This window comes from Neltuma alba, unplaced genomic scaffold (genome assembly GCF_004799145.2).
Source record: "Neltuma alba isolate B1F8T4 unplaced genomic scaffold, ASM479914v2 tig00005967_pilon, whole genome shotgun sequence".
In the NCBI taxonomy this organism is placed as follows: domain Eukaryota; kingdom Viridiplantae; phylum Streptophyta; class Magnoliopsida; order Fabales; family Fabaceae; genus Neltuma; species Neltuma alba.
The window spans coordinates 38,892-50,797 of record NW_021634299.1 but is presented as its reverse complement, the minus strand read 5'-3'; the positions used below and the strand labels follow the sequence as shown (position 1 = coordinate 50,797).

Sequence of the window (11,906 nt, the reverse complement as noted above, 5' to 3'; positions counted from 1 at the left end):
TGCTGAATTTGAGGCCCTCACCAGCGATCTCTGATTCGCTTTTGGCTCCTTAAGCGTGCGAGTCTCTCAAGTTGACTCGTGCAGCTGGGGCGACCTGACTCGTTCCAAACTTCTTCCCTCTCGAAGTCTTTTGCCTCTCCGAGAATTCTGTTGTTTTAGGCGTTGCTCATCTTTAGGATCATTTTCTCTGTCCCCTTCCTCTCTTGAAAATCTGCTCCATTCACTCACTCAATAGAGAAGTTAAATTGCGGTGTCAGTCTGTTGATTATAGAAGAACATAATTTCAGTAGGAAGGTTTACGTGTTTGGCTAGTCAGGTCTTCATTGCATTTACCTCATTCTTTATGATATGCTGGTTCAAAGGCGGGGGAATCAATCATTAGCTTTGGATGCTGACCGGATATATCTCCACTTTGGATTTTTCTGAGCAGCAATCATGAACAATCAACTTCTCGAAATCGAACCCAGGAACTGAATTTTTGTGTGAGTATATGATTATAAACTGTCCATGGTCATTCTTCTGGATTTGTTCGTTTTTACTTATCAGATTTGTACGATTGAAATGATATGTTCTCTTGTTTACGAAGTTGTTCCCGAGAGGAGTTTGAATAAAAATATTTAGATTCTACCTTACACATTCCAGCACGCGCTCTCAAGTCTTGGCTGTTGTTAGTTCCTGATCATGGCCTCTGTGATTTTCTTTTACTTCTTATTTATATATTTTTTAAAATTGAAATCTTTAGTTTAGGCAAGTAATTTCCTTGTTCATAATGACTTTGTCTTTTCAGTCATTCATTTGTAATTTCTAATTATACGACCAACCTATTGACATACCTCAATATTTTGCTTGCCTCTGTAGTTCAATTAAAGAAGCAAAGTTCATGCTCCATTCAGCTGGCCAATATAACCGATTATCATGTCGCTTTCAAGGTCCAAGCAGCTTGCTTCAATCTTCACTCGTTGAGATTCTAATTGTAGACCAGGAATTTCTTTTTATCAAAAACTATTGTGCTCCATAGCTAAACAGATATAATGTCAGCAGGTCAAGACGACAGCACCTAAAAAATATTCAGTGCGACCAAATGTTGGAGTTCTTATGCCAAATTCTGCTTGTAAATTCGTAGGTATACCTATATCATTCATTGGTTGTGTTGTTGTTATTAATTGTTATTCTTTGGTAACATCTAAACAGTGACGAATTAGGTTTTAGTTTTAGATTCAGTTCTGGTTTATATTAGGAAGAGGTATTCGTGGTTCATTGTTTTTGAGTAGGGTTGGGTTGATTTTCGGACAGAACTGGCACATGTTGATTGATGTTTAGGAATTTTTTTTAATTACGTTGCGTGTCTTTTCAATCGTAAATAGGCGTGGGTCAAACTCAACCAAAACTGAGGGTGCGATTTCCCGATGAAAAGTTTCATCTCAAAGTTATTTGGGTATTGATTCTTGTCTTCAGGGCAATCAGGAGTATCAGTTGTCCATTAACTACAATAGGAGATAATTCCACACACTTAATCTTAAATTAATATCATAATATTCCTTCTAATTGCAGAGGTTCTTTCTTTTTACCCCCTCTCTAAGTTTAATCTTCGATACTTTTACTATTTGCATCATACAGTGACAATGCAAGCTCCAAAGGAAGCCCCAGCAGACATGGCGTGCAAGGACAAGTTTTTAATCCAGAGCATAATTGTTCCTGTTGGAACAACCAGTGAAGATATTTCTTCCAGCTTGGTATGTTTAAGTTGAGGTTTTCTGCCCTGAGAGCTTTTATTGTGAACGTCTATATTTATTTACATCTGTAGCTTTTATTTTATATATTTATTTATCTATTTTTGGCATTTGACAGTTTGCCAAGGATAATGACAGACGTGTTGAAGAAAACAAGCTGAAAGTGACCCTGATCAGCCCTATCTCTTCACCAGAACTCTCTCCCATCAATGGAAACTTCAATAGTGGTCTTGCTTATGAAAAGAATCAGATATTTGGCAGAGAGGAAATCGTTTCCCAAGAACCCATGGTTAGAGATAAGTTCATTGACCTGTCTACTTTGTTTAACCCCTTCGTTTTTGTCGCTTTCATTTTAACATTTTAAATTCTTTAGAAACTCATTCATTTTGTTAATTGCGCAAGAGTTTGCCAATAATCATGTGGTTTACTTTTTTAATTCAATCATTTCAATCTGTTGATCTTTTTTTTTGGGTTTATTCGTTCTAGTGGAGTATGTTTTTAGCTTACTCCTTGACAGTGCCATTATTATCATGGGCATGTTAGGTGGTCCAGAATGTTGAGCACGAGATAGTTAATGAGGAATTAAACGATGGAAAAAAAAACGATGTAAAAGACAATGAGTTGAATGCAGAAGAAGATGAAAGGTCAAAGACTATGATGGATGCGGAGGAACTCAAACCAGAAACAGCAGAATTAAAAGTGCCGAAAGATGTGGAGTTCTACAATGTAACGGAGGATGCACAGGAATCGAAGGCAGAAAAAGTGGCCATGCTAAATGTGTCAAAGAGTGCGGAGGAGCTAAAATTAATGGAAGCTATTGAAGAGATAAAGTTTAAACTTGATAAACTTGAGTCAAAGCTGAATGAGGTCAGGCATTCCACGTTTTTATTTGTAAATATTTTATCTACCCCCATGTGCTTTTACGGTATGTCGAAGCACTAGGCGTCCAGCAGTTATAATAAGAATTTGCTTATTATCAATGCCTCATCATTGCATCTTTTTGGCATCTTGTCCTCATCATGGCATTTTCTTTCATAGACTCTGGCATGATTATGGATTTATTATGTTCATTGATCCTAATGTAATTTGATTTCTCCCTCCGTTTCTTCGGAACAGATGGTACACAAGTGGTTGGAGCTCCCGTCCTACCTGTTTCTTACTTTTAAGTTCTGAAATTTGAATGGATGTTTGCAATTCTTAAGTCATATTCAACTGCGTGCTGATACTTGAACTCGATCCGACCCACATCAATGATCAAGTATGTCTTTTTGTAGGCTGGAGCAACGATATCAAAGCTAACGGAGGAGAGCAGGCTAGGCAATCTAGAGACTAAGGCCTTGCAGGAAAAAATAGTAAGCCTAACAATATTGTCTTCCGTTTGGCAAAATTTTTTTCTTAAAAATTAAAAAAAAATAGTGGGAGGTACCCAAGGGAGTTATGTCTTCCAGCCCTAACTGCCGTTATATGTTGCTCTGACGAAAAGGTAGATTGTGTTTTTTGAACTACTGAGAGTTCCTCTCTACTCTGATATGCCTGAACTTGGATAAATTTCTCTATTTCTCCTTTCTTGTTCTTTGTTTTTTGGTGAGAAGAGATGTTGGGAAGGGTTGCCTGTATCCCATCTTTAGCGTAGGAATCCTGTATATTTCATTTACTTATTGTTAAACTCGCTTGTTTTATATGTGCAGGCAGCATTGAGTAAGAGAGGTTCAAGGAAAGTTCAAATCGGATTCCCCCTTCTATACGTCTGTATGGTGGCACTTGTCTCTCTTTTCCTTGGATACCGTTCTCACTCTTGATACTTGCTCAGCATAATGTATATGCAGCTGCTAACGTTTTGATTTAGCTTCGAGTTTGTTGGTAGCAAAAGCTTAGAAATGTTCCAGGTTTACATGAGGCTCAGAAATTGTTATACCCTATTTTGATGTATTCAAGAGGATTTGAGCCTTGTACACTAGGGGAGCGATTGACCGATCTAGTCCAACGTTATCAATGTCATAGTTTGTGTATATGCGAAATTACGCGCATGAAAATATTTGTAAAGGACACATAGATAAATAGCAATCAATCAGGCACATGGTTCCTGCGACTAGAGGAAATTGCTTTGAGCCACGAGATCTGGCAACACACCTTGAGTGGCTTTTTACATTTATTTATTTTCCTTTCACAGATTTACTGACTTAGTTCACGTTTCATCTCGGGACTGAAATCTTCCTACCAATTTCGTTTTTCGTATATTTTTCCAGCAAATGTTTTTTTTAAGTAACTGCTAACTGCCACCCAGTGATTACATAATCATATCTATATTTTCCGACCCCAAAGGCCCAAACAGACTTTCGTATGCCTTTTTACAATGTCAGTGACGAAATAAGGTTTTGTTACGAGAGAGCTCTTTTTCAAAAAAAAAAAAAAAAAACGCATCTGCAAAAGTGAGGTACTAAAGAAACAGTTTGCTTCTGGGACCCAAAAGAGTAAAGAAAGAGAGCATTATAACGAGGTCTCAAAAAAGAAAAATAATCACTAAAAAGTTTCAATAAAATAGCATGTAATGATAAGTTTCAGAGTAAGAAATAACAACTTCTGAAATTTATTTGGTGATTTTTTTCTTTTTTGAAATCTCATTATAATTCTTCCATAAAGAAACGATTAGATTTATTGTGGGGGAGAAGGGAAACAGTCAGCTTATTATTTGTTTAGAAGGATGAAAATGTTAATAATTATTTTACAGAAAACCCACATTTCATTCTTTTTTCTTTTAAAATTATTATATATATTCATATATATAATTAAGAATAAATTACATTGTCGCGTCATTGTAACTTATTATTTATATATTTAAAAAATTTATATCATGTTATAACACAATATACTATAATAAAATTTCGTTGGGAAAAAAAGATTTAAGGCATTCTGGTGATATTTTTTTTGAGTGAGCATTTTGGGGATATTAACTCTGTTCTGGTTTAAAAAATATTTTGGGCCGAAGCAGCCCAGTTGGATGGGGATCTTGGGCCTTTTGTGCTGCAATAGGCATTACGTAGTACGAACGCCAAGCACCATCAATTTTCAAAAGACAATTTCAACCAAAAAAGGGTCAATTTCAACAGGACAAGGAACAAGAAAATTTCCCTTCCCCGGCGCAGGTGAGTTTGGACTTGGATCGGGAGAGGCGAGAGTAGTCGGATTAACTAATCAGGGGCATAGAAAGGAGAGAAAATGGGAAGGGAAGTGTCGGAGAGTTGCGTGGACAGTCTACTGACGGAGATGGTGGCATCCTATTGCAATCGGTTCTACGCCAATAAACCTGAGCTCGCCGCCCGCAGGATCGAGGCCATTGGGTATCAAGTTGGTCACCAGCTCTCTGAAAGGTCTAACCCTATTTTCATTATCTTCTCCTTTCTCTGCTTTTCTTCATTGCGAGCTCATTTTGTTTCTCAATAATATATCCGCTTTCTGTTTCATAGATTCTAGAGGTTCATTTGGATGAACCTGTATTATCTGAGAAAATTTGCAGCAAGCCGGTATTAGTTGTTTTTTAAATACACATTAGTCCCCCAAATTAGATTTGTCTCATGTTGAGTCAGAAGTTCGCAACTGCATCAGTCGTTCATGAAAACGAGGTTAAGAATAGGCACACAACGTTTCTAACTGTTGCCAAGCGTAGTCGAATTAAATTACTCTTATTAAAATTTTGGTATGCGTCGTGTTAGGTTTTTTTGTCAGTGATCGTTCTGTTAATTTCTGTTTCATGGATTCTAATTCTTTTATCGGATCTAGTCTCTTGTGCTATGGGTATTTGGTATACAGTTTCAATTGGATGCAAGGCTTTTGTAGTTGATTTGTATGATTCTAGATTCTTAAAAAGTTCATGTACCTTAACCATAGTTATGGTTTTAAATCTCTCTTTAGAGATAAATCTTGACCGATTCAATACCCTGATCAGGCTTTTCTGCGATTCTTGTCATGGAATTTCTGTTATTACAAGCATCACCAAAACTAAAGGTTACGCGGTGATACAACTATTTTCCTAAAAGGAAAGGAAGAAAGAAAGAAAATCAAAGCTCTAACGTAAAACAAATACAAGGATGATGCAATCATAAATTTCAAATGTGAAAAGCAACTTTCAAAATCATCTTGTGATATTGACTAGTTGGTAGGTTAATTACTTTTGTTGTAATTTATTTAAATTGAGAAAATTGTGTATAGGTATACCATGGAGCGGCCTCGTTTCAGTGATCATCTGGAGGCTATCAAATTCATCTGCAAGGACTTCTGGTCTGAGCTCTTTAAGAAGCAGATTGACAACTTGAAAACTAATCACAGGGTGAGTCGACAGAGCTAAAATCAACGGAGCTATATATATTATGACTGGCAGATTGACAATATGTGGTTTTGCCTCAGGGTACCTTTGTGTTGCAAGATAATAAATTTCGCTGGCTTGCACACATGTCAATTGATCCATCCGTTGATGGAAGTTCAATTGAAGATAATTCTGTGATTTCAGCTGAAAACAAGGCAGCACAAGCAATGAGCATGCATCTTTATTTCCCGTGTGGGATCATTAGAGGAGCTCTCTCAAATTTAGGAATCCCTTGTGCAGTTTCTGCAGATATATCTAACCTTCCAGCATGTATGGATATCCTTCATTATTTTATTTTTCAGTCTCTCACTCCATGCGTGCATCTGTGTGTGTCTCTGAGAGAGAGAGAGAGAGAGAGAATTAGTCAAGAACGACTCTCATTTTGATGAAGTGTCTTCTCTAGATGTTCAATTTATATCCTTTGATCATTATGAGGGGTTTTTATTTTTATAGGTTTTTATATGGCATGTGATGAAATGGATCAAGCCTTGCGTCTTTGTGTTTGTTTGTTTTATTAGATTCCTTCCAAGCTTTCCTATATGCTTTTGCCACTGGATGAATCATTCTTTAACTGTGACTGATTACCCTTAGAATGGTGAAGGTTCAGCTAGATGATATTCAGATTGCATGTTTTGCTTCCAACATTTAGGTGCCTTAATCTGTGTAGTTAAAGGCGATTGGTTGAGGCACCAAAGGGTCATGAGTAGCATTTGCTTTAGCCAAGTGCTTGCCTAGCAGTGCCTTTGGAACTTTTGGCGTCAATTTAGCCGGGCACCTGAGATGCCTAGTGGGATGGCTTGAACAGAAGGGCAATTTAGAAGCCGAGCCCAAGTGTTATAAGACAGTCAAAGGATAAACTAGGAAATTAAAAATCCTAGTGACTTGCTTCATCAGGGGTGCCTTCGTTTTAGTTGTCTGTCTTTAGCCCGACTACCCTGTTTTAAATCAATCCTTTAGACCTTGAACTTGAGTCGCTACCTTAAGGATTCAGCTAGTTTTTGAAATTTGGCATCGTTCATGAATTTCAATTGATAAGATCAATTAATAGCATGATTTGCTTTAATCATCTCGTGTCATTGAGCAGGTTCATTTGTGGTCCGCATAAAAGTTTGAACAGCTTATAGCTATGTTGCTATCCATTTGCACAGCCTGGAAGTATTTACATCTTCTGAAACAATGCTTTGGTATCCTTGAGTTTTCTGGATTGTAGAATATTGATGACTCGTTGAACGGGAAGGGCTTCCAAGGAACCACCGGGGACTCGTTCTTTCCAATGCAGGTTTTGTTCAAGCTCACGGTGATATATTGATTCCTCATGAATTATGTGTCATAATATGAAAGAATGTTGAGTCTCATTATGATGCCAAGTACTCGGATTCTATGGAATTGAGTGCTGTTCTCAATGTGTATCCTTCGGATCTTCTTTGACCGCCAATTTGTTTGAACCTTTCTTCCTTTGAAGTTTTCGAAAGTGAGTTTGTATTTTGTCTTTAGAAGGTAGATTCACCGTGAGGAGATTCGTTGAATGCGCGTGTCAAGTTGCTACTAGGGCATGGGAAGTAAAGGGGAAAATGGCGAGTGACAAGTGACAACAGGTTTATGTTTCGCAAAATGCTACATTATGCGTGTCCTACAGGTAATTTCTGATAATTTTGTCGCTACAGGACAATCGCTAGGGGGGGTATTTTATCCGTGGTTTCGATTAGCATCCAAACTCTAACTATGCATCATGGCTTTGGGTCACCTTTTCAAAAAGTAATTTTACGGGTGAGACAATTATGTGTCCTGATTTACGTGAATTTTTTTTTCCCCAAGTGCTCAAGGTTGTCTGTGCATAAGCACTTAAAAAATATTCTTACAAAAGTCGAGGCAATTCTTCTGACATATTTAAAATAACTTCTAAAAAGCTAATTTAAATATATTTTTCAATGTTTTTCCAAGTACTCCCAACACGTCCTTAAGCGCGAAAAAATTTGGGTCTTTGGATCACAAAAATATTGGGTGAGGTACCCATTGGTGGTGGATATTTGACTACGATCTCCATTGGCGGTGGAGCATGTTGTCAACTGAAAAGCGTACTTTTACTTTATTATTATTTTTATTTCTTTAACTTATATGTAGTCTTTAATTAATTCTTAACTTTGAAAAATATATTAATTTTTTAATTTTAAAATAACAAATAATAATGATATTAAAATCTTAGATGTTAATAAGTTATCTTTGAAACAATTAAATTGTTATATAAATCATAATTCAATTTCAACAATTTTGAGATTAAAAGATTAAAAATATGCCTTTTTAAAGGAACCAAATTGAAGCTGAAAGGTATTCTGTTGCCTATTTTTATTTTTTCAAATGATAATGCGAAGGTGGCAATCTTTCTCTTTAACGCACTAGATTGCCCAGCCACAATTTGTTGAACAAGTAGAGCCGCATTCTACATAAAATAACATATAGAAATGGAAATACAATCTCTGAGGTCGGCACTCGGCAGTTCGATTTGTGGAGCATTACAAGTTTAGCCCACTGCTTTCAGATATCCACCAGTCATCCTTAATAACTCGCCACTACAAGTCAATGGTGTCTGTGTCGGTCCTTCTCCCTTGAAGAGTACGAGGTGCCATAACTGTCGCGATCTGAAATTCAAATATGTTAGCAAACGGATACGTATAACTAAGATGAAGGTCAAACTTACGAGCAGTTTCATACCTCGTGATGAGTGATACTTCGATTTCTCAGAATGTCCTGCATGGAGGAAAAAATCCTTCAACATTAAAAACACTCAACGAGAGATAACCAGCCAAACCTTAAACAAAGACCAAAATCTCAAGTGATTCACAAACGAAATATTTCTCAAGCTGGTCCCTAGTTATCCCAAATAAAACTCTGTTCACGTCCTCTTATCAATCTTTTTTGGTCAAGTTACCACCCACTACTACATAAAATGTGATGAGCAGAGAGTCTTGTTAACGGTACGTTGACAAATGAATGGTGCAGCTAACGATTTTATTTGTTAGACTAAATTAAAAACCAATCACCAAATTGATAATTCCTCCATCCATAAGGTATCACAATGGAATTTCAGTTTGACAAAAATTAAAATCAAAACCATACCTGAATCCTTTGTTCTATCTCTAGAACGGTGACCTCGATCCTTGAGTTTATCCCTATCTGCTTCCTCTCGATCTCTTTCCCTGTCAGAATCCCTTCCCCTTTCCCTGTCAGAATCTCTTCCCGATCACGATCTCGAGCTTTTGTCCTGTCCCGTTCCCTTTCCCTATCTCTGTCTCGTTCCCTTTCCCTTTCCCTTTCCCTGCGTGTCTCTCCAGTGGTCTCTGCTTTACGATCAGATTTGGATTTGAGTGTGGGTTCATCTCTTGCCTCTCCCTCTGTAGCCATGCTCTTCGAATCATCATCAATCTTGGACTCTTTCATCTTATCAATGGCTTGTTTTACCAATGCACCCTTGCTACTGCCAGCTTCATTATTAGATTCTGCTGAAGCTCCCTTTGAAACAGAGGTGTTAGTGTCTGCCGGCGGGCTACTCTGCGGAATGTCCTACAATTAAGCTTGGCATATGTTAGATAAAAAACCTTCAAGCTTGGTATATGTTAGATAAAAAACCTTCAAGTAGAAAAAAGAAAAGCGTTTCCAACAACTCTGTCACATGCTTTTGTCTCATCACAGCCAACTAACGCGGTTCTTGCACCATGAAAAAACATGTTGTAAAGTGAAGTGCGTCATAGTCCAATAGAGCTCAGGGTAAACATTACCTTTGATACAGCCTTAGATTGTGATTCTGATGATTTATTGGAGAATGTAAATGAGTCACCATCCTTGCAGACTGCTAGGTATTGTGCCTTCGGAAGGCTATACAGGTGAGCTAAAACCCTACAGACTTCATCAATCCCAGATTTCTCAGCATCAAATGCCTTCCACCATGGAGGGCTCTCAGGAAGGGGTACTTGGAATCTGCGAGCAGCTGCATATACAACTCCACAAGCCACAACCTCACTCTTAAATCGAACACACAGTGTAGTGCGCAAGCTGCATCATAACAAGTTAAGAGAGGATCAGTATATGACATCATTTTATCTATGAACTCCTCCATGGCATTTTCTCGACCACACTCTCCTTATATCCTTCCCATTCATGATCCTTTGAGATTATAATAGAAATACTCATGGCTCGTCGACTAACTGTTTATGCTTTTCAGTTGGAGCAGTCTTTATCAAGAGGATCCTCAAAGGTGATAAAGTGCAGAGCTCAAGACAATACAGGGAGTGTTTATGGTAAGATGAACAACCATAGTAATACATGCAGTTGCTTACCTGTCATTAGCCAGATTCCAAGCTTCCTGCCTCAATTCTTCGGGAGTTTCGAGAGTTGCAAGGTAATTTGATATAAATTTATGAGGATGTTCGACATGACAAATAAATCCCATTTCTTTCAAAATATGTCTCTCTGTTCTACTCAACTCCATCTTCAAGTCTACATATTTCTGTTAATGGGAAAGAAAAATTTCCAATTAAGTTATTACTTATCAATTAGCAAGAAGAATAAGAATTATATATGCTAGAAACACACATATAAACGCTAACAGAAGAAAAGCTTCTAACCTTGGAATACAAGTCTAAATGCTCTATAGGCAATTTCTCCCTCCTACATTCCATTCTGTGAAAAACAATAATTACTTGTCTCGCCTTTCTGGGACTTTCTTCCAGTTTTGAAGCAAGCCACACACAGCTTGCAGCAACTTTCTGAAAAAAAAAGAAAAGCCTATCAGATCCCATTGAAAAATAGTAAAAAATATCAATGATGAAGACAATAATAGAACATTAGTACACAAAGGATCTAAAAGTTTAAAGAATTAGTTTTAAGGACAAGATTAAAATACCAGAGAAAAACCGGTTAAAATTTTCAGTTTCGATAGTAGCTTGGAATTAAAAAAATAACAAGGGGAAACAGTGTATATATTATTAGATGATGATAATAACCTTCACATTGAACCGCGCAAATGACTTCTTGCAGTAAAAACGATGAAATAGAACCTGCCCAGTGGCCATGACTGCTTGTGGTCTGCCAGAAAACTAAGGAAACAAATTGAATTCTAAACTAAATGAATATTAGACTAGACAGACACCATTGTGAAGAAGATTGAATACCAAAAAAAGGATACAGCCGAAGCAAAATGCCACTTTCTTGGATGAGATCACAACCATAGATTCTAAGGGTTGTTTCAGTGGCTTCATCTATGCCATCTTTCCGAGAAGGTGAATTCTTTAGCTGCTCATCAGTGAGGTAGAATGTGTCAATTGCAGTGTAGATCATGCTTTATACCTGCGTACCTTCAACAAAACCGAAGAAATACACAAAAACCCTAGTTATACTTCCAAAGCACCAATAAATGTATATCATTGATGATTTAACATGATATTGAACTCTTTGCCATAAAATAAAAACATGATGTAAGATTATTAATGAATTATCGCGATGGTATTGAATAGTAAATTGAAAGCAAAGGGGCCACCTAAAGTGGATGGAATCGACGAGAGGCTCGCAATGGTCCACGGAGCCGATGAAAGGGAGACCAACTGTATTACCGACGTAGAAGACGGCTAGGAGCGTCTGTGACGGCGGCGCCGAAGTGTCCTGGGCGACCAGGAACGATGAAGCCTACGATAGAGGAGGTCTTGATGTCGAGAGGGAGGGCAAATTTAGGGAATATTAGTCTGAAAGACCACTACAGAGAGTTATTTAGTCCAGAGTCCTTTGAAAATGACAGATTAAGTACTTTTTAGTTTTTTAATCTTAAA

The 11,906-nt window shown here is 37.5% G+C and overlaps 3 protein-coding genes across 7 annotated transcripts; 2 read left to right on the top strand and 1 right to left on the bottom strand.

Moving 5' to 3' along the window:
• The first annotated feature begins 78 nt into the window (after positions 1-78).
• Positions 79-3,857, top strand: LOC114749168 (vesicle-associated protein 2-2). Of its 2 annotated transcripts, XM_028937660.1 has the most exons (8): positions 79-482; positions 859-929; positions 1,042-1,123; positions 1,618-1,733; positions 1,849-2,019; positions 2,274-2,597; positions 3,005-3,082; positions 3,419-3,857. In XM_028937660.1, the coding sequence occupies exons 3-8, from the start codon at positions 1,096-1,098 to the stop codon at positions 3,527-3,529; spliced, it is 828 nt and encodes a 275-aa protein (XP_028793493.1). In that variant the 5' UTR covers positions 79-482; positions 859-929; positions 1,042-1,095; the 3' UTR covers positions 3,530-3,857. The 2 variants fall into 2 exon arrangements, with proteins under 2 accessions (XP_028793493.1, XP_028793494.1); XM_028937661.1 differs by lacking the exons at positions 79-482; positions 859-929 and having other exon boundaries at positions 1,040-1,119.
• A 979-nt stretch (positions 3,858-4,836) lies between these two features.
• Positions 4,837-7,583, top strand: LOC114749163 (trafficking protein particle complex subunit 6B). The gene is made up of 4 exons (XM_028937657.1): positions 4,837-5,098; positions 5,937-6,054; positions 6,132-6,360; positions 7,175-7,583. The coding sequence occupies exons 1-4, from the start codon at positions 4,947-4,949 to the stop codon at positions 7,201-7,203; spliced, it is 528 nt and encodes a 175-aa protein (XP_028793490.1). The 5' UTR covers positions 4,837-4,946; the 3' UTR covers positions 7,204-7,583.
• An 819-nt stretch (positions 7,584-8,402) lies between these two features.
• On the bottom strand, positions 8,403-11,809 carry LOC114749162 (cyclin-L1-1). 4 transcript variants are annotated; one of them, XM_028937655.1, is made up of 9 exons: positions 11,621-11,809; positions 11,270-11,449; positions 11,088-11,169; positions 10,710-10,850; positions 10,422-10,591; positions 9,864-10,137; positions 9,205-9,648; positions 8,800-8,835; positions 8,403-8,726 (listed from the first exon to the last, which is right to left on the bottom strand). In XM_028937655.1, the coding sequence occupies exons 2-9, from the start codon at positions 11,419-11,421 to the stop codon at positions 8,658-8,660; spliced, it is 1,368 nt and encodes a 455-aa protein (XP_028793488.1). In that variant the 5' UTR covers positions 11,422-11,449; positions 11,621-11,809; the 3' UTR covers positions 8,403-8,657. The 4 variants fall into 4 exon arrangements, with proteins under 4 accessions (XP_028793488.1, XP_028793486.1, XP_028793489.1 ...); XM_028937653.1 differs by having other exon boundaries at positions 11,270-11,438; XM_028937656.1 differs by having other exon boundaries at positions 9,205-9,636; positions 11,270-11,438.
• Between the last annotated feature and the right edge of the window lie 97 nt (positions 11,810-11,906).